Genomic DNA, 22377 nt, shown 5'->3' on the forward strand with positions numbered 1-22377 from the left:
TGTTCAAATCACATTTAACATAAATAGTTCATAGAGCATTATTTTCAGATTTATATTTGATATAAAATTCAATTGTATGTAAAAATAAAAAAAATAAATACAATTCTTAGGCATTTATTCAATGATTTTTCATTGACATACAGACAACATAAAAATAAATAAATAAATAAAAAACAGACCGTAAGTAATGATGCTGAAAATTCAGCTTTGTATCACAGAAATAAATTATATAATGAATTTTTAGCATAATTACAGCAGTTTTTAGTGTCACATGATCTATCAGAAATCATTCAGATATTTTTGTGTAAAACCATCCTTGCTGAATACAAGAATTATTTTTTTTCTTATATTTGAGTAATGATTATGAATTTGAAAACAAGTTTTAGTTTCTTTCAAATTTATATGTGAGTAATGATTATAAATATTGTGTTTAATTGGAATAACTTGAATGTTTTTATATTACTAATTTTGTGGAATTTAAGGTAAGGTTTGATTTGTTAACTTTAGTTAATGCATTAAGTATGATGAAATAATAATTAACAATATGTTATGCAGCATTAACATTTCGATTGTATGAATTAACATTAGTCTATATATTATGAACAAACATGAACTAACAATGAGCAGTTCAATATATTTATGAATTACCATAAACCTGGATTGACAATAGCTGTAAAAGACAGCTGTTCATTGTTAGATTATAATACCTTAATTATAATGTTAATTAATTGAATCTTGAATTGTAATATGTTGTTTATATGTAGCCATTCAAAAATTTGGGATCATTAAGATTTTTATTGTTTTTTAAAGACTTTTCTGCTCTTCAAGGCTGCGTTTATTTGATTAAAAATACAAAAAAACAATAATATGTTGAAATATAATTGCAATTTAAAATTGTGTTTTTTATTTTAATATACTTTAAATGTAATTTATTCCTGCGATGCAAAGCTGAATTTTCAGCATCATTACTCCAGTCTTCAGTTTCACATGATCCTTCAGAAATCATTTCATTATGCCGATGTATTATCAGTGTTGGAAACAGTTGTGCTGCTTAATATTTTTTTGGAACCTGTGATACTTTTTTCAGCATTTTTTGATGAATAGTTCAAAAGAACAGCATTTATGCAAAATATAAATCTTTTCTAACAATAAAAGACTTCCTTGCTGAATAAAAGTCTTAATTTCTTTCAAAGAAAGAAACAAAAAAAAAATGATTGACCCCAAATTTTGGACCGTATAGTGTATATTGTTACAAAAGATTTCTGTTTTGAATAAATACTGTTATTTTTAATGTTTTATTTAGCAAAGAATCTTAATATTTTACTGTGTAAATGATGATTTCAGACTCGATTTGGATTTATTCTAGATTTACACTCAAAAATTTAGTTTAAAAATATTCAACAAAGAGCTTTAAGTTTCATAAATTTTCAGTAAGATTTTTAATGTTAATAAGTCATCAAAATTGCATTCATTTGATCAAAATACAGAAATCAGAAATCAGAAAGAGCTTTATTGCCAAGTGTGTTCACACACAAGGAATTGTTCTTGGTGTTAGGAGCTTCCAGTACAGAAAAATACAAACATAGTGCAGACATACATAAAGTTAAGGTAATAGAAAAATACAGAAATATTATTGCAATTTAAAATGAGCATAATAATAAAAATGCTGATTTATTATTGATGTTGGAAACAGTTGTGCTGTTTAATATTTGTGATACTTTTTTCAGGATTCTTTGATGAATAAAAGTTCAAAAGAACAGCATTTATGCAAAATATAAATCTTTTCTGATAATAAAAGTCTTCCTTGCTGAATAAAAGTGTTAATTTCTTTCAAAGAAAGACTGCAGTAATGATGCTGAAAATTCAGCTTTGCATCACAGAAATAAATTATATTTCTATTAAAATAGAAAACTCTTTTTTTTAAATTGCAATAATATTTCAGAATATTAAACTTTTTTTCTGTATTTTGATCAAATGAATGCGATTTTGATGACCATAAGAGACTTACTAACATTAAAAAATCTTACTGATCCCATTCTGATTTTTTTTTTTTTTTTTAATTAATAAGCAAATGTGTGTTTGTGTTTCAGGTGCTGTGTAACGGTCCTGGGACATGCATCCCACTGTGTTTCGCTGGGCTGCTCCTGGGCGTCCTGGGCCTAAAAAGAGTCTTGATCGTCTATGTGGAGAGCATCTGTCGTGTGGAGACGCTGTCTCTATCCGGGAAGATCCTGTACTACTTTTCAGACTACTTTTTTGTACAGTGGGCCCAACTTAAGGACAAATACCCAAAGGCTGTCTACTTGGGGAGACTGGTGTGAGAAGAACAAATACAGAAATCCATTTCTGTAGACTTTTCCACTTTCATAATAAGAATGACATGCATTTTGATACTGTCACAATCGATTCATTGCTATGCAGGTGCTGATGTGCTAAATACACAACTATGACAACTATCTCAGAGTTCTGTTTTTTTAAGCCAATTGGTCGTGATGGGCTGATGAAATGTCCTGTTCTACTTTTCACGCATCTGAAATGTCAACAAAACGAGAGCAGTTTTTACACATGCAGGTGCTTCTAATTGCATTCATAGTTCATCATGCACCACTGCATGAAAAACAATATTTGGTTTTTGATCACAGGTTATACTGTCAGTCAGTTAAATGGAAGATCCTCATTCTTATGTGTGAATACATTTTTCCTCAGTGTTGTTGTGAAATATTTTCCAGCTCACCACGCATTTCAGCGTACTGCATTGTCTTCTTGCGCTGGTATGCACTTCTAGAGGAAATGGTGTGAATTATAGACTAAACAGAGAGAAATGATGGAAAAGCTGCAATTCTCAGCTGTAGTTTTTTTATTTTATGGGTCTGCAATTTCCTGTTCGTCTTGTTTCTAGAGATGAGACAGCACTCTAAAACCTGCAGCATGAGGTTGAATATAACTTGATGGTTTCTTTTGTCTACCAAAACAAGTTCATACAGGTAACTTAGTCATTTGCTTCTCAGCATAAAGCTTTGCGACTGTGACGTTTCTAAACAGCTGCTAACGGATGAACCCATCAGACATGTCTGTAAGGTATGTGATGTCATGTATAGTTTGAATTTTTTTTTTTTTTTTTTTTTTTATGAGCATAAATGGCAATCCCATTCATTTTAACTACAAAGAAATTGATTTTTAAAGGAATAGCCCTCAGGCCTTTCAAGATGTAGATGAGTTTGTTTCTTCATCCCAACAGATTTGGAGAAATGTAGCATTATATCACTTTCTCACCAGTGGATCCTCTGCAGTGAATGGGTGCCGTCAGAATGGGAGTCCAAACAACTGATAAAAACATCACAATAATCCACAAGTAATCCACACCACTTCAGACCTACACTGTAAAAAGTTTTCACCAGTTTCAACTTAAAAACTTTAATCATTTTTACCCACTTTATTGTAGTGAGTTGAAATGACTTGTAGTTTTAAGTTGATTTAACTTAAGTTTAACAGCTGCCTTAGAATTAAGTTAAATCAACTTAAAACTACAAGTCATTTTAACTCACTTTATTGTAGTGAGTTGAAATGACTTGTAGTTTTAAGTTTATTTAACTTAAAATTTTAAGGCAGCTGCTGAACTTAAGTTTTTTAGTTGAAACTGGTAAAAAAAAAAAAAAAAAAAAAAAAAAAAAAGCAAAAACCTGACCATTTATAAAACCTAAAGCTCTTAATTGAATATTTAAAAAAAATAAAAAATAAAAGTCAATTTGAAAGTAAATCTAGAATGAATCCAGTTTTGAATCTGAAATCAGGAGTAAAACGTTTTTACCAGTTTCTACTTAAGTTAAGCAGCTGCAGTAATTTTAAATTAAATCAACTTAAAAGTAAAAGTCATTTTAACTTACTTTATTGTAGTGAGTTGAAATGACTTTTTAGTTTTAAGTTGATTTAACTTAAGTTCAGCAGCTGCCTTAATTTTAAGTTAAATCAACTTAAGTCATTTCACTTAAGTTAAATCAACTTAAAAGTACAAGTCATTTTAATTCACTTTATTGTAGTGAGTTGAAATGACTTGTGGTTGATTTAACTTAAAATTTTAAGGCAGCTGCTGAAGAACTTAAGTTTTTAAGTTGAAACTGGTAACTTTTTACAGTGTACAATTAACATCTTGTAAAGCAAAAAGCTGACCATTTATGAAACTTAAAGCTCTTTATTGAATATTTTTAAACTAAATTTTGAGTGTAAATCTAGAATGAATCCAAATCGAGTCTGAAATCATCATTTACACTGTAAAATATTAAATAGGCTGATGTAAGATCACTGCATGGAGTTGTACAGACATAAAATGCTTAATGATTATCTCTAGTCGTAAATTCTCTAGTCTCTGATCATGAAACGCCTCATTGTGTAATATCTCACCGGCTGATACCATCATCAATATCATTAATATCTCTCTCAGTTGACCTTGCAGAATTTCCATTCAATTTCTTTCTTATATTTTATGTTGCTTTTGATTTTTACTTGACAGAGGAACTTCGGCTTTGGCTAAAACAGGTCATGTTGTTGAGTAAATCACATGGCGAAGCTTAAAACATTCTGGCATTTTGTTTATACCTGTTATTACACATTCACGAAACGAAATCAACCTTTTCCTTGTTTACACCACACACTTCGAGTGACAGCGAGAGATACTGATCTCCTCAGACAAACCACCTCCATGATAGTTGTTTTTTTTTTTAACTCATGTTGTTTTCACTTCATCGTTTCAGACTAGAATAACCCTGACATTAGAGCCTCACCCAGCACATCACGCTTAAAGCATCAACTGGTCATTTAAAGCGACTTGACAATGCAGAAAATGGCAACAATCATTTTATGAAAGACATGGTTTGATTTCTGTTGATAAATTGTGGTTAGTAGTATTTTACCATGCTATACTTGCTATTTCCGCAGTATAAGGGTGGTGTCTTATTTGCTTTGATGTAATCTGAAAAGCACTTTTGGTTAGCTTCTGTTGTTTTGTTTTGTTTTAAATGCCACGTATGCTATATAAATAAACTCAGTCACTTGGTTAAAGTTTGGGCCATCAATAAACTAACATTAGCAAATATTATTAAATTATTTAACGTTTAACAGATCATTCTTTTTATATATAATTATTATTATTCAGATAATTATTCATATATACACTACCAGTCAAGATTTTTTAAATGTTTTTGAAAGAAGTCTCTTCTGCTCACCAAGCCTGCATTTATTTGATCCAAAATGCAGCAAAAGCAGTAATATTATGAAATATTTTTACTATTTAAAATAACTGCTTTCTATTTGAATATATTTTAAAAAGTAATTTATTTCTGTGATACAAAGCAAAATTTTCAGCATCATTACTCCAGTCTTCAGTGTCACATGATCCTTCAGAAATCATTCTAATATGCTGATTTGCTGTTCAAGAAACTTTTTTATTATTATTATCTATATTTAAAACAGTTGAGTACATTTGAGTACAAGAACATGCTGTTCTTCTGAACTTTCTATTCATTAAAGAAACCTCAAAAATTCTACTCAGCAGTTTTCAACATAATTGTTTTCTGAGCGACAAATCAGAATATTAAAGTGATATCTAAATGATGCTAAAAAATCAGCTTTCAAATCACAGGAATGAATTACATTTTAAAATATATTAAAATAGAAAACAGTTATTTTAAATAGTAAAAATATTTTTTAAATGTTTTGCTGTGCTTTGGATCAAATAAATGCAGGCTTGGTGAGCAAAAGAAACTTCTTTAAAAACATTAAAAATGTTTTGACTGGTAGTGTATAATTTATAATTCGTATTAATGTTTTTCATATAGTTTCATTCATTATTAGCATGTACCGCATTCTGATCTGTGCATTGAAAGTTAACCTTTAAACTGCTGTCGCTGTTTTCAAAGAAGCAATCAAAGCATCGAAAAAGACAAAGAAAGTATTATTACACCATAAAGTTGTAAAGATAAACAACACGGTAAACAGTTTTGCCAGGTGATCTATGTATCGCCAGTGGCGCCCAGTAGAACCGGAGAAACAATGGACGGGTTAATATGCAGAGCCGCGGCTTCTGATTGGCTCTAGCGGTGCGTCAGTCATTAGCTCCGCCCCTAATCCCCGATAGACACTAGAAGTTCTTGCCCGACAGTCTCTCTTGAGTAAACTCACTGTGAGCGCGGATTATTCATGAACGCGGAGCGCCGAATCATTCGTACTGTGATTTTACTGCAGCTTTAGGACTTTTACCTCACTCGTTCTCGGTTGGCGCAGTACAGTGACTTTAGGAGAAAACTCAAAAAGTGAATCATGACTCAGTTCAACAAGGGACCAGCCTACGGATTATCCGCGGAGGTTAAAAACAAGGTAAACAAAACTTAATTTCTTTGTTTTGAATATTCATGTATGTGCTTTGTGCATTTTTAGTGTGTTTAGATTATCAGTTTAGGAACAGATACTTGAGAATAATACTGTACTTTTAAACTACTGTCTGCTACTAGTGTTAGTTTGGTATTAATATAGTTTAGTATTTTTTGTATTCACACTGTTTTATCTGTTATTGATTATGTCAGACTTAAAAATGACCACAGACATTTCATTCAAGCTTTACGTTACACGAGTCGATAATTGGAGATTGAATGCAAGTGAATTTTATTTAAAAAGCATGGTAATTATTAAAAAAAATAAACTAATAATAATAAAATTTAAGTTAAAGATGGTTTAAATTACATCTTTTGTTTAGTACTGATAGAAAATAACTGATAGGTATTTCAGTTAGCACCCCCACTTTAAAAAGAAAATTTTATGATATAAAAAGCAAGTAATCACGTGAAAAAAAAATAAAAAATCCTCAAATTGATCTGTGATTGTCCAAAGTTTAGAAGTGACCCGGTCAGAGATGATCTCCATGTTTTTTTTGTTTTTTTTTTTAATATGACTGTCATAGCTTATTATCTCAAGAATAAATATGTAGTTGAGTGAAATAATGCTTATCACAAGGGGCAGGAGGGTCATTTTAGAGAAACATTATGAAACATGTCTAATCTTTAATATCTTAGTAGTTGTACGTTAGTGATAAGTATATCATGGCTCAGAATGATCAGACAAGATATTAAGTGCAATAACATAAACAATAAAGTAATTAAAAATACACACAGACACTTTCAAATATCTTAAGCATGACATCATGAGTGCTGGAGATGCTATTTTTGACTTAAGCAAGCTTAGGTAAATGAAACTCTTTTTCACGCCTCAACAATCCCGGTAGATTTCTGTGTCTTTCATCTAACCCCTTCGGAAGTAAGGATTTCGTCTTGGAATTTTAAGCATTCCTAAAATGTGACGACAGTGCCGGAACAGCTGGGATGTGTATAATCCTTTTTCATTCAGAAGAGTTCAACTACTGGCTTTGATCTGTCAAAGGGTGCTTTGCAATAATGACCTATTTAGCTCAATGAATCAATGTTGCTTAACATTTCAGCCTGAAATTATGTGGTTATTTACTCATCCTAATGTTGCTCCAAACCCATGTGACTTTATTTTATTAACACAAAGGGAGAAATACTAGTCGCTCGTTGGAGTTTCCAAGCTTCAAAAAGACTGCAAAACTTACAAAAAGTTCTTTATTGGCATCAGTGTTCTTCAAAATGTTTTTTAAATGAACTGTTCACTGAAAGGTTCTTTGGCATTCTTCTATGGCATCACTGCAAAAACACCCTTTGGAACCATTATTTTATATAACGTCTATGCTATATTCCAGGTCTTAAAAACAGACTTGTGACAAACAATTAGAACTTTGTTCTTTGATCATTTTAAGTGAGCTGTAAACCGATACGTCCGAATCATTGAATTAGTGAATTGAATCAAGAATCAAATATGGTTCATTAAATTGGATGAACTGATTCATCTCAAACAAATGATTCATTTAAGAATCACTGTGTCTAATGAAGACAGAACATATACCTATATTATACTTTAATGATGCTTTTTTGTTGTTTTGAAGCTTGACGTCACTAGTCATCATAATGGGATTGAAAAGAGCAGCCAGGTTGTTACTTAAAAATTCACTTCCAAAGCATACAGAAAATCATATGTGTGTGAGTAAGTGATGACAAAATTTTAATTCTTGGGTAAAATGAAAAGCATGTGGCAAAGATGCAATGTTGATCCTGACTGCATGCTAGTGGAAAGTAGTTCTAGGAACTAGTTCCATTACACCATTTGCCCTCTTAATCCATGACTTATTTTCCGTTTTACCCAGCTGGATGCTGAAAAGCTGCAAGAAAAGTGATTTTTGAAGATGATTCTTATGCATCAAAGACTGCATTTATTATCCAAAATACAGTAAAAACATCAATACTGTAAAATATTAAATATTAAAAAACAGTTTTGAATATATTAAAAAATCTAAAGCTGCATTTTCAGTAGCCGTTACTGGCGTCTTCAGTGTCACATGATCCTTGCTTAATATTTACTTATGGACACCTTGATATATTTTTCCAGGATTGTGGAAGTTCAAAAGAACAGTGTTTATTTGAAATACAAATCGTTTGTCTTGGCATGTATGTAAGGCTTTATGTGCAGTATTTGGTTTGTTCTTGTGAAACAATAGCATCTCGGCCTTATCTTACATGAGGAATGTAGGCAGTGTTATTCTGCAGGGCTTTATGATACGTCTAGTGACTCATAACTGTTTAATAAACTCTTTTTTTCATTTTATGCAGAGATGTTATCGACTGGATAAATAACACAGATTTTATAAGCAAAACATGTGTGCTATTCATACAAGAGAACGTTCTTAACAGAGTTTTAAAACCTTTTATAGGTCATGCGCCTTCCGAGGACTTGTTTGTCTCATTCCTTGAGTTTCATCAGCACTCTTGCTCTGCTGAAAGCCGAGAGCTGTTTTCTGCCTTTGTTTTCCTGCGAGCTGAACTTTGCAAATTAAAAATGTTAGTTTCCCAGCACGCCAGTTGGTGAATCTCAACAAATCATCTTGTCAAATAGAATAAAACTCAGAAATGACATAATGGGAAATAATGTTTTCCTAATCAAATTAATGACCCTTTCTTGTTATGTAACAGCAGACACAAGGGTCGTTCATCACGGGCTTGTTGCCAAAGCATCATCCCCTCTGTTCGTGTCCAGCACAGTGAAGATATTGTCTGGCGTGGTTTATTTTTACACATGGAAGAGATATCAATTAGCAACCTATTTTTATCGTGACCATTCGTGTTGCATTATATTAATCATATCAGTTGTTTTTGCCATGTTGTTTTCCTCAGTGGGTAGATGGACAAACAATCCTGCATGATCAATGTTTAAACCACACATATAGGATCTCAAAACCATGGTACTTCTTTAATACATTTAATACCATGCCATTAATAATATAATGAATTTTAATATGAATATCCCTCATTTCTGCCACAATACCATGGTACAGTACAGTAAATCCATGGTAAATGATGGTGATTTGTAGATTGAAAAGCCTTCTGACTGTATCATTGCGCACAGAGCTTCTTCTGTTAGTCAGCGCTGTTTCATCTGGCTTTATACTAGTTTAAATCACAGTCATTTGTGTTCATCACTGAATTCAAGCGCACAGCACTGTTTAGTGGTCGTGTGACGATGAAAGCTCGTTTCTGCCACTGAAAAAAAAAGAAAAAAATTTATTGCAACTTTTTTATCTCGCAATTCTGGCTTTTTTTCTTAGAATTATGATACAAACTCGCAATTCTGACTTTTTTTCTCAAAATTGTGATATAAACTCGCAGTTGTGAGTTGTACAGTCAGAATTGCATGATATAAACTTGTAAATGCGAGTTATAAAATCAGATATAAACTCACAATTCTGACTTTTTTCTCAGGATTGTGTAATATAAACTCAACAATTACGAGTTATAAAGTACGAATTGTGTGATATAAACTCGCAGTTGCGAGTTATAAAATCAGAATTATGAGATAAAGATTCGCAATTCTGTCTTTTTTTCTCAGAACTAATTATAAACTCGCATTTGCAAAGTTTATAAAGTCAGAATTGCGTGATATAAACTCTCAATAGCTCATTGTATATTGCATTGGAAGGTATAAAATCAGAATTGCAAGATGAAAACTCACAATTCTGACTTTTTTTCCCCAGAACTGATATAAACTCACGATTGCGAGTTATAAAGTAAGAATTCTGAGATAAAAATTCACAATTCTTACTTTTTTCTGAGAAATGATACAAAGTCAGAATTACATGATATAAACTTGTAATTGCGAGTTATAAAATCAGAATTGTGAGATAAAAATTTGCAATTCTGTCTTTTGTTTCCTCAGAACTGATATAAACTCGCAGTTGCAAGTTATAAAGTCAGAATTACGCGATATAAGCTCCCAAATTGTGAGTTATGAAGTCAGAATTGTGAGATAAAAATTCGCAATTCTGACTTTTTTCTCAGAATTGATATAAACTCACAATTGCGAGTTATAATGTCAGAATTGCGTGGTATAAACTCCCAAATTGTGTGTTATGAAGTCAGAATTGTGAGATAAAAACGTGCAATTCTTACTTTTTTCTCAGAATTGATATAAACTCGCATTTGCAAAGTTTATAAAGTCAGAATTGCGTGATATAAACTCTCAATAGCTCATTGTATATTGCATTGGAAGGTATAAAATCAGAATTGCAAGATGAAAACTCACAATTCTGACTTTTTTTCCCCAGAACTGATATAAACTCACGATTGCGAGTTATAAAGTAAGAATTCTGAGATAAAAATTCACAATTCTTACTTTTTTCTGAGAAATGATACAAAGTCAGAATTACATGATATAAACTTGTAATTGCGAGTTATAAAATCAGAATTGTGAGATAAAAATTTGCAATTCTGTCTTTTGTTTCCTCAGAACTGATATAAACTCGCAGTTGCAAGTTATAAAGTCAGAATTACGCGATATAAGCTCCCAAATTGTGAGTTATGAAGTCAGAATTGTGAGATAAAAATTCGCAATTCTGACTTTTTTCTCAGAATTGATATAAACTCACAATTGCGAGTTATAATGTCAGAATTGCGTGGTATAAACTCCCAAATTGTGTGTTATGAAGTCAGAATTGTGAGATAAAAACGTGCAATTCTTACTTTTTTCTCAGAATTGATATAAACTCGCAGTGGCGAATTATAAAATCAGAATTGCGTGATATAAACACAATTGCAAGTTATAAAATCTGAACTGTGAGATAAAAATGAGCAATTCTGACCTTTTTTCTGGCAAATGCGACTTTTATTAATTCTAACTTTTTTCTTGCAGTTCTGACTTTTTCTCAGAACTGTGAGATATACAATTGAAATTGTGAGTTATAAAGTCCCATTTTTAAGGGGAAAAAAGACTGATACGTTCTCAGAAAAAAGTCAGAATTGTACGTTTATATTGTTTATATTGACTTTATAATTCGCAATTGCAAGTTCATATCTCACAACTCTGAGAAAAAAGTCTGAATTGTGAGATGTAAACACTGAGATGTAAACTGGGCTTCTATACATGACTGAGACTGCTCTGATGTTTGAATGTTGAGCTGAGCGGATAAATGCGGATAAATAAGTAGCGCTGTTTCATTCCGCTTTGGGTGCATAAACATTCATATTGAACATTTATCAAACTCTTGTTATCACTGTGGAAAATTGTATCACAATAATTATCGTTATCATTTTATCGCCCAGCCCTGAATGAGAGTTTTTGGAGATTTGGTAGCTTTGTTTAGTAGTAAAATACATTCTCTTGTATGTTACTTCCCAAAATTTTCCATAGCCAGAGCTTTGAACACAGTTCAATAGTTACATATGCAGGAATTCCCCCTGAACTGTTTGGATGTGCTTTAACAGACACCTTGATTCTCTCAGGTCTGAGAAAAACGTTTTCAGACTGTAATAAATTCATATTATTCTTGGCTCCCACGCTCATCTCATTCTGCATCTCTGTTAGCGTGCATGTCCGTGTTGTAATCTTGGAAATATGCCAGTGCTGGGCCCAGAGCTCAAACCCCGGTGTCCTGGGAGAGGACTGGGGTCGAAACAAGGAGGTCACGGTGGTTCTTGGGTAAAACCAGACTAGGTTAACCTGATGGCTTTGATCTGTCGCTCTCTTATGCCACATTCCATGTTGATCCTGAGCGTAAAAACACTTTTACTTCCATACTGTGACTGCTGATGGGCAGGCGGCCCAGTGAGGGGCCGTTACATTCCCCGCAATGTGCTGATCAGCAATATTTTCCAGGTTTGGTGGAAGTGTGGCCACGCTTGTTAACCCTGTGTTGCCATTTTAGGAGGAACAGGAAAGCGTGTTTTCCTGAGGCTATTGTTTGGGGTCTATTGTTCAGCAGGATTTTATAACAGTGTAAACATAGACCAGGCTTTTTAAAGACGCTTACAAAGATTATCAACGTTTATTGAAGGTTTGAAAGCCTTTGAGCCAAAACTTGTCTGTGAACTGTTTTTGCACTCTTATACATTTCAAAGGTTTGTGGTTTGTGAAAAAATGTGTTATTCTGTCATTCTCACTTTAAGTGGTGATTAAGCCAGCAATCATTGTTATTATTTCTTATACTTGGAGATGATGTTAGTTTGGTGGAAAATTTTTGTGACTAATCATCAGCTATTACCTAGCAACATAACATTGCTGAAAAATTGTGGTTCCATAACTGACACACATTTGAATGGGCTCCTTTGACTTAGCAATATCCTAGCAACCAATCGCCTAAAAATCGTGGTTCCAAAAATTCCACACATTTTTAAAACAAAATGTTTAAAAATATAGTTAGGATGAGTTTGTTTGACTAACTCAAGTAAGTAGTCACCTAGCAACCATGCTAGCAACACCCTAGTAATCGGCTTTCACAATACTCTACAATTGTTTTTCCAAATATTTTGTTCATTTTCATATTAAAATGTTTAAAAAATGTTGTCTTGTTTCAATAAAGCTAGTAAGTAGCCACCTAGCAACCACTCAGAACACCTTAGCAACACCCTAGCAATCACCTAGCAATACCGTACAGTTGTGTTTCCAAATATTGCACAAATTTTCTTAATAAAATGTTTTTAAAAAATGTAGTTAGGATGAGCTATTTTGACTGAGGGAAGTAAGTAGCTACCTAGCAACCACTCAGAACACCGTAGCAACGCCCTAGGAATCACCTAGCAGTACCTTAGAATTGTGTTTCCGAATACACACATTTTCTTAATAAAATGTCAAATAACAAAGTTAGCATGGGCTTATTTGACTTAAACTAGTAAGTAGCCACCTAGCAACCACTCAGAACACCTTAGCAATGCCCTAGCAACGTCATAGCAATAGCCTAGAATTGCAGTTCTGAGTATTACACACATTTTCTTAACAAAATGTTTAAAAAATGTAGTTAGGATGGGCTATTTTGACTGAGGAAAATAAGTTGCCACCTAGCAACCACTTAGAACACCCTAGCAACACCCTAGCAACGTAATAGCAATAGCCTAGAATTGCAGTTTTGAGTATTACACAGATTTTTGTAATAAACTGTTAAAAAAATGTAGTTAGGATGGGCTGTTTTGACTAAGGGACATAAGCAGTCACCTAGCAACCACTCAGAACACCCTAGCAACGCCCTAGCAATGTAATAGCAATAGCCTAGAATTGCAGTTCTGAATATTACACTCATCTTCCTAATAAAATGTTAAAAAATGTAGTTAGGATGGGCTATTTTGACTGAGGGAAGTAAGTAGCCACCTAGCAACCACTCAGAACACCCTAGCAACACCATAGTAATGCCCTAACAATACCGTAGAATTGTGGTTCTGGATATTACACACATTTTCTTAATAAATTAAAAAAAAGCATAGTTAGGATGGGCTATTTTGACTGAGGGAAGTAAGTAGCCACCTAGCAACCACTCAGAACACCCTAGCAATCCCCTAGCAACGTAATAGCAATAGCCTAGAATTGCAGTTCTGAATATTACACTCATCTTCCTAATAAAATGTTAAAAAAATGTAGTTAGGATGGGCTATTTTGACTGAGGGAAGTAAGTAGCCACCTAGCAACCACTCAGAACACCCTAGCAACACCATAGTAATGCCCTAGCAATACCCTAGAATTGTGGTTCTGGATATTACACACATTTTCTTAATAAAATCTTAAAAAAACATAGTTAGGATGGGCTATTTTGACTGAACCAAGTAAGTAGCCACCTAGCAACCACTCAGAACACCCTAGCAACACCCTAGCTACACCCCAGAAATGCGATTCTGAATATCACACACTTAATATAATTTTAAAAAACTGTAGATAGAATGGGCTTGTTTGGCTGAAGCAAGTAAGTAGTCACCTAACACCCACTCAGAAAACCCTAGCAACGTCATAGTAACCAATCACAACACCCTAGGAATCAGCTTGCAATCACTCAGTACAGCCTAGCTATTATCTAGCAATGCCCTAGCATTGTGGTTGCAAATATTACACACACTTAACACACAGTTTCGAAACATAATGTAAACATCTACTTGCTATGTTTCAGGACAAATTTGTGACTTAAACAGTTCCTTTTCAGATCTGAAAAACAAGTTTTCCTCACAGGTACAGTAGAGCAAATCTTTCCTCATTGGCTGCTGGGTATTTCCAGAGCACATGGTTAAATATTGCCTAATACTGGCTGGACAAGTTGCTCACATGTGATTAAATAGGCACGCTTGATTTCAGCACGGTACTCAATATTAGTCAGAGTACAGTCGTTCGTTCAACAAGTTTGTTTTTGAAAGTTTGCTGTTGTGATCCCACAGTAAGTTATACACAGTTCTGAATCATTTATTCTTTTAGAAGTGATGCATACTTTTTAAACAAACAGGATTTTGTTGAAAGATTGTAGATTAGGTTTCATGTTGCTAAACTGTGCTTGTGTTTTTTAGTCTAAACCCAAGGTGAAAAGGTCGCCCCTCCCTTCCTTCGTTGTCACGACTGTTTTATCGATCTCTAAGGGACTGTTTGTCGAATTGATCATGTCACGTTGTGAGTCCTTTCACTCCCTGACCTTTTTTTTTTTAGTCTAGTGTTTGCTTGGTTTTTGTGCTGTCATCAGTAAGCTCTCAGAATTATGAGTGGGGGAGGAGAGCTAGAGGTCGGTCTCTAGCGGGATCAGCCCACAACCTTCCAGAAAGTTCTTCTTCTGCAAATGCCTCTAACATCTCCATCAAGGGTCACTTTTCCACATTTTTCTCTCTTTTTTCTACCACTGGCTGGTTTCCCAGTGGACTGGAAGGAAAGACAAGACAGACACATGGTTCTCCAATCTTTCCTCAGTTTCTCCATGGAGCTCTTCTGTTCTTTCCCCTCCTTTTGTCAGTCTTGATTTTTTCCGATTCATGTCTAGTATAAATCACCCCAGTCAATGGCTCATTATATCAGAGATATATAACGTTCTTTGTCTCCCACTATGTCTGAACTCATCTAGTGCTCGTTTGAACTATTTGGAACATGCCAAAAGTTCTGCAGTTCTTCAAAGATGAGAGACTGTGTACGCTTTAGCTTTTTGTCTGTCATTATAGGAGAAAAGTCATCTCGGCTGACCTCAAATTGCACAAGGGATCTGCCACAACACCCCACATGCCATTTTTTCCTAGTGGTCTCACATTCTGACTGCTGGGCTGCAGTGTGGGAGGACATCTGATTGATCTTCAGCTTGCTGAGAGGCCTTCTATGGAAGTTTATGGGGCCCAAGCTATATCTTCAAATCCTTTAGGAGAATAAAAATAGGCACAAATGAGACAATTGTTTGCAGAAAGTATGTGGATATTAGATAATATGTTGATAATAGATTTGCCAGGATACCAAAGTGATTTAAGTATGAACACAGTACAGTTTAAAACATCTTTCATATATGCTGTGATTCTAAAGTAGTATCATATTCATATATCAGTGTTTAAATGGTATTTCAGTGAATACCATAGTATTTTCATACCCTAATTTGAATGTTAAAAGTGACTTGATGTAACTGATTTTTAATTTTTCTTTTAAGAAAGTGATACCTTTGTTTAACAAGGATGCATTAAATTGACCAAAAGTGATAGAAAAGACATTTATAATGTTGAAAAAAAAAAGCGATTTTAAATAAATGGTGTTCTTTTGATCATTCAACATTGATGATAACAATAAATGTTTATTGAGCAGCAAATCAGCATTATGATTGATTTCCCAAGGACTGTGTAATGCTGAAAATTGCTTCGCCATCATAGAAATAAATTACTTTTTAAAATATATTCAAATGGAAAACTATGGAAGCCCGTTTTCCGAACTCACAATTCTGAGAAATAAAGTCACAATTCTGACTTTTTTTTTCATCAGAATTGTATATATCTCGCAATTCTGACTTATAACATGCAACTGCGAGTTATTAAGTCAGAATTGTGAGATATGAACCCCTGAAAATTGGACTGTATAACTCGCAATTTTGAGTTTATATCTCACAATTTTGAGAAAAAAGTCTATATAAAAATATATTGTTTATATCTCGCAATTCTGACTTTATAACACACAATTGTGAGTTTATGTCACGCAATTCTGAGGAAAAAAGTCAAAATAATCAGTTTGTCATGCAATTCTGAGGGAAAAAGTCAAAATAGTAAATTTATATCATGCAATTCTGAGGAAAAAAGTCAAAATAGTGAGTTTGTCGTGCAATTCTGAAGAAAAAAGTCAATATGGTGAGTTTATATCACACAATTCTGAGGAAAAAAGTCTAAATTGTGAGTTTATATCACACAATTCTGAGGATAAAAGTCAAAATAGTGAGTTTGTCATGCAATTCTGAGGGAAAAAAGTCAAAATAGTGAGTTTATATCACGCAATTCTGAGGAAGAAGTCAGAACAGTGAGTTTATATCACAATTCTGAGGAAAAAAGTAAAAATAGTGAGTTCGTCACGCAATTCTGAGGAAAAAAGTCAAAATGGTGAGTTTATATCATGCAATTCTTAGGGAAAAAGTCAAAATAGTGAGTTTATATCATGTAATTTTGAGGAAAAAAGTCAAAATAGTGAGTTTATATCACGTAATTCTGAGGAAAAAAGTCAAAACAGTGAGTTTATATCACGTAATTCTGAGGAAAAAAGTCAAAATAGTGAGTTTATATCACGCAATTTTGAGGAAAAAAGTCAAAATAGTGAGTTTATATCACGCAATTTTGAGGAAAAAAGTCAAAATAGTGAGTTTATATCACGCAATTCTGATTTTATAACTCACAATAGTGAGTTTATATCACATAATTCTGAAGAAAAAAGTCAAAATACTGAGTTTTTCACGCAATTCTGAAAAAAAAATTCAGAATTGTGAGTTTATATCGTGCAATTCTAAGGAAAAAAAGTCAAAATTGTGAGTTTGTATCTTGCAATTCTGGTTCAAGTCACAACTGCAAGTTTATAACAATATTCTGACTTTATAACTCGCAAAACTGTTTTGACCGCAAACGTTTGAACTGTTGTGTAAAAAAAAGCACAAGTTACCTGTCCAAAACATAGCATTATCATGGTACATGACCAAAAAACAGCGAATGCTGAGATTTCCCTCCAATGCTAAGAAGGAAAAGTAAATCGTGCAGTTAGCCTAGAGACTAAAACAAAAGCTAAACACTGAGAGGACACCGAAAGTATATGTCTCTGTGAAAATTCGAAGGGTAAGGACTGTGTTTGTACTGTAAATAAGGTTTGCGATAGCAGACAGAAGGCCATGAGGAAATCTCTTATCATGTTTTGGCGGGAAAGAGAGACACCTCCTGTCCTGAACGCCTCCTGCTGAGAATATCATCTCCACCCTGTTTTCCTCTACATCCCTTTGTCTCCCTTTCTCTCATGATCTGTCTTGATAGCCAAGTTTATCTTTGTCTTTATACAGTCTGACCCTGAACACTGAACTTGAAATGGAGCCTCGGTGATAGAAGCCATTTCCTGGAACTTGTATTAATAGCTACTCTAAATGGGTTTAAACTTACTGTGTTGAAATTGAATTGCCCTTTTACTTATTTACGTCAAATGTCACGTAAACTAATTCTGAAAGGTTACACTTGAAGCTGAAGTAATAGCACTTATGAAAAAGAAAGCACACTTTGAGAGTTTGTGTATTGGGATGTTTGACTTTTAGTATTACTAATAATTGTTGTTAGACATTTGAATAACTACTAACTCTAACTTATTAAACTTTTATGCCTCAAAGATTTACTTCATCGCTTACTGGACAAAAAACAGACTAAACATCCAATGAAGGAGTTGCTGTTAGTCATAGTTGTTCCTTCTAAGCACATTATTCAATGTCAGCTGGTCAGCGGTGCTATTTACAGTCAGAAAAGTCCTGAGAAAGAGCGAAACGGCTAGAACAGATTCACGCTGTGACTTTTTGTGGGAATTTTATGCTCTGTTGTTGGCACAGTTGCACGTCGGTGTTGCATCACATGCTTTGAACGCCATTCTATTCACAAAGGAGAAAGCCAAACAAAGCCAGAAACAAGTTTTTATAGGCAATTCGATTTAATTAGGCTGCATTTGATGATTTTCCATCAGCTATAATGCAAAGTCAAACAGGCCTGTTAAACGTTTCGAACTGTTGTTTTGGTGTGTTTTAAAGTCAAACACGTTCTCTGTGAGGATCAGCAAAGTGTATTGACATTACAATAGTCAAGATAAGCACGTATGCTGACACATTACAGTAGAATCTAAAGAAAGATTGTCTGGGACACGTAACTATGATCCTGCAGAGCCGGTTTGACTCATAAATGACTGATGTGTGTCGGCTGACTCACGAATGGGGTTATTTCTTCTCACAGATTGCACAGAAATATGACCTGCAGAAAGAGGAGGAGCTTCGTTTCTGGATCGAGGAGGTGACTGGCATGCCGATCGGAGACAGCTTTCAGAAAGGGCTCAAGGATGGCGTCATACTCTGCGAGTAAGTTGGTAAACATAAACATACAACTTGGCCATGTGGGCAAGGTTTCCCTGCTGAAAACAAAAACAGTTTTAACCAGCCTGAGCTAGTTTGATGCCCTTAGATTTCTCCCAGACTGATCTATTTGTCGGTTTTGTGCACATAAACACCAGCTGTGCCAAGCTAGGAGACTATTTGTGCCACTATTAAAAGATTGCTTGTTTGACATAATGACTCTGGCTCAACCAATGGCATACATTGGGGGCGGGACTATCCATTTGGGTGACCAATGGCAGGAAGCCTGTATGAAAACAATCATTATTGTTGAAATTTCATTTGGTGAACTGAAATGACATACTTTAAACTTTTATTGTATGTAAATGTATTAAAATAATCTGCTGTTTTTATTCTTTTCAGATTGATAAATAAGCTTCAGCCTGGATCGATAAAGAAAATAAACCATTCACAGTTAAACTGGCATAAGGTAAATGTCTCAAGTCTTTGTTTTCATCCAGACCAGCTTCTTTGAGAAGTAAGAAGCGCTTTCCTTCCATATAATACAACATACAATCCACTTTGTTGGCAAATACTAGGACAGGCAGCTGAGAAAACATGATGCTTGAATAAGAAGCTGCAAATACCCCTTTAGTATTTAAAAGCTCTGGAGTATCACAACTCTAAGAATAAATGGACCCATTCATGCACTCTTTGACTCAACAACAAACTCTTTTATCTGAAAATGAGGTAACCAATGATGTTACGGAGAAACACAACCTTACTGTTGCCATTGTTCCCTCAGCTAGAGAACCTCGGGAATTTCATCAAAGCCATTCTAGCCTACGGGCTGAAGCCCAATGACATCTTCGAAGCCAACGACCTTTTCGAAAACGGGAACATGACGCAAGTCCAGACCACACTTCTCGCTTTGGCCAGTATGGTACGTTTGTCCTTCAATTCTACGAAACTTGAGTCTTACATTTAATATTCTGTAAAGGCCTGATTTTAAGAATTGTTAAAGATTAAAATGAGATATCCTAGAGTAAAATGATGACATTTGGTTAATAGGTTTAATTTAAAAAAAACAAAAAACATCTATGTTTTATATAACAGCTTAAAAATGTTTCTTTTTCAACAGGCAAAGACCAAAGGCATGGAAACGAACATTGACATTGGTGTGAAATATGCAGACAAGCAGCAGAGAAATTTTGATGATGAGAAGATGAAGGCTGGCCAGTGTGTCATCGGACTTCAGGTTATAAGCCGGGTTTCCATCCAAAGTTGCGAATTTAACTAATGCACAAAATTTCTGTTTCCAAAAAGCACTGGGCCGAGTCAAAGAGAACAAAATCGTCACTTCCTTATAAACTGGCACTAAATATCACTAAGAAAAGTAGAAGCCATTGAATAGTTACGTTACTTTTGGTGTGCATAGAGGAATTTATTCCAACTCCTATTATTTGCATTAACCCTTTTTCGCACAATTGAAAAACCACCTCAAATGAGCGTAAAAACTTTTTTACAATTTTTTTTTAGAATTTTGGCATTTCCATCACTAGTTTCTGATGCAATACTTCAAAATGCGCATAAAAACAGGGTGATGGAAACATTGCTATAGACTCCTGGAACTTCTTGAATAATTCCTACCTAATTTGTATTGTGCAAACTTTACAAATTAGTCATACAGCTGATGGTTGGGCAGCTACTTAAGGCAACAATGGTGATCAAGGATACAACGGATACAAAGGATACAACCTTTTGGTTGAAAGTCTAGATTTAAAACCAAACAGCTGTTCAACTATTATCAGTGCAGCTTCTGGGAACGGTAGATTGATAGATTGATTGGAGAAGAGTAGAAATGGATCATCTTCAGGTGCTTTTGTCCCACTTTTGAAGTATTTCTGACTTCTGTTTCAGATGGGAACCAACAAATGCGCAAGCCAGGCTGGTATGACCGCCTACGGGACCAGGAGACACCTTTACGACCCCAAGACGCAGACAGAGAAACCCTATGACCAAACCACCATTAGTCTGCAAATGGGCACCAATAAAGGAGCCAGCCAGGTACACCCAAAGACAAAATTGTATAAACGATATATCACACAAACATGACACATTTACCATGTGTTTGTCTCTCTCAAGGCTGGCATGTCCGCTCCAGGAACCAGGAGGGATATCTATGACCAGAAGGTAGCTTTGCAACCAGTGGATAACTCCACCATCTCATTACAAATGGGAACCAATAAGGTGGCCTCTCAGAAAGGCATGAGTGTGTATGGCTTGGGACGGCAAGTTTACGACCCCAAGTATTGCGCCACCCCAACAGAGCCCATGATCCACGCCAACGGCAGCCAAGGAACGGGAACGAATGGCTCGGAAATCAGCGATAGTGACTATCAGGCGGAATATCAAGAGGAGGAGTACCAAGGCGAATACCACGACGAGTACAGAGGGCACTATAACGACCAGGGCATCGACTACTAGAGAACCCTTAGTCAAAGCAGTATTAACACGTTGTATATCAACAGAGCAAGTCTTTTGCTATGCCTTTTGCTTCTCACAGTTACCCCTTCCCTCCCAGCGCATGTGTTTGGGTAAGCGATCGTGAGTGGTGATATCTCAAATCTGCAAATGGTGAAATTGATCTTTTATAATTTCTTTTATAAAGTGTTTTTTTATGAAGTATGGAGAACTGTAAAGAAATTTTTCTAGTTTTGCAGTACGATTCTTCGTTTTACACTCGCTACGCTAGTTTTAAAGCTCATCCGCCATTGAAATCCCGCTTTGCACCAACTGGACTTGAAAGTTCTGAAGACATTCCTTCCTAAGTCATTCCTTTTGAAGTCATTCCATTTAGAATTCCAAAAGCCTGGAAATGTTACAAGCTACAAATGTTAGCGTTTTAAAAATTAGCTGACTGGACGACCAAAAACATTCCGCTATTGCTTAGTTTTTGTGCTGTAATATCGGAAAATCTTTCCCATTGTATTTATTGCCCTGCTTTTCATTATAAATCCTCTGTCTTTTATGAATAAATTCTATGTTATAAATAAAGTATTGAATGTCCACTATTATTTTGACCATTATTGCCTTTAAACCTAAATATAGCTGCTCGGGTATCGAACTGATTTCAGTTTTATTAGGATTTAATATCACATTTTTTCTTTTGCTGTTGTCCTGCTGAGGTGTGGTTTTTGCAACGGCCCTGATTTTGTTATTTGGTTTTTTGCTCTCGTATCTTTTATGAGGGTGAATTGAAGTGGCACAGGGCCTCAGATGTGCGCTGACTCTGCCCAAGTATCACAGCGCAGCCATAAATCTTGTGTTTTTGAGGCTACCCTCAGAGGCGTTTGGAAGCTGCTCCTTGTGTCAATAGCCCAGAGTTTCTGGAAACAGTTATATAACCACAAAAAGCAGTGAAAACCAGAATCTAAAGTAGAGCAAGTCAGTGTTCGTGC

The 22377-nt window shown here is 34.6% G+C and overlaps 2 protein-coding genes across 2 annotated transcripts in view; both read left to right on the top strand.

Moving 5' to 3' along the window:
- alg14 (ALG14 UDP-N-acetylglucosaminyltransferase subunit) overlaps positions 1–2456 on the top strand; it is a 20184-nt gene extending 17728 nt beyond the window's left edge. Inside the window, exon 4 of the mRNA XM_051097630.1 lies at positions 2091–2456. Within this exon, the coding sequence (XP_050953587.1) occupies positions 2091–2321 (231 nt within the window). The 3' untranslated portion in view covers positions 2322–2456. The remainder of the gene's footprint in view (positions 1–2090) is intronic.
- A 3690-nt stretch (positions 2457–6146) lies between these two features.
- On the top strand, positions 6147–21993 carry cnn3a (calponin 3, acidic a). The gene is made up of 7 exons (XM_051098579.1): positions 6147–6369; positions 18822–18943; positions 19340–19406; positions 19722–19859; positions 20058–20174; positions 20837–20983; positions 21062–21993. The coding sequence occupies exons 1-7, from the start codon at positions 6313–6315 to the stop codon at positions 21401–21403; spliced, it is 990 nt and encodes a 329-aa protein (XP_050954536.1). The 5' UTR covers positions 6147–6312; the 3' UTR covers positions 21404–21993.
- Positions 21994–22377: the final 384 nt, after the last annotated feature.

This window comes from Labeo rohita, chromosome 24 (genome assembly GCF_022985175.1).
Source record: "Labeo rohita strain BAU-BD-2019 chromosome 24, IGBB_LRoh.1.0, whole genome shotgun sequence".
In the NCBI taxonomy this organism is placed as follows: Eukaryota; Metazoa; Chordata; class Actinopteri; order Cypriniformes; family Cyprinidae; genus Labeo; species Labeo rohita.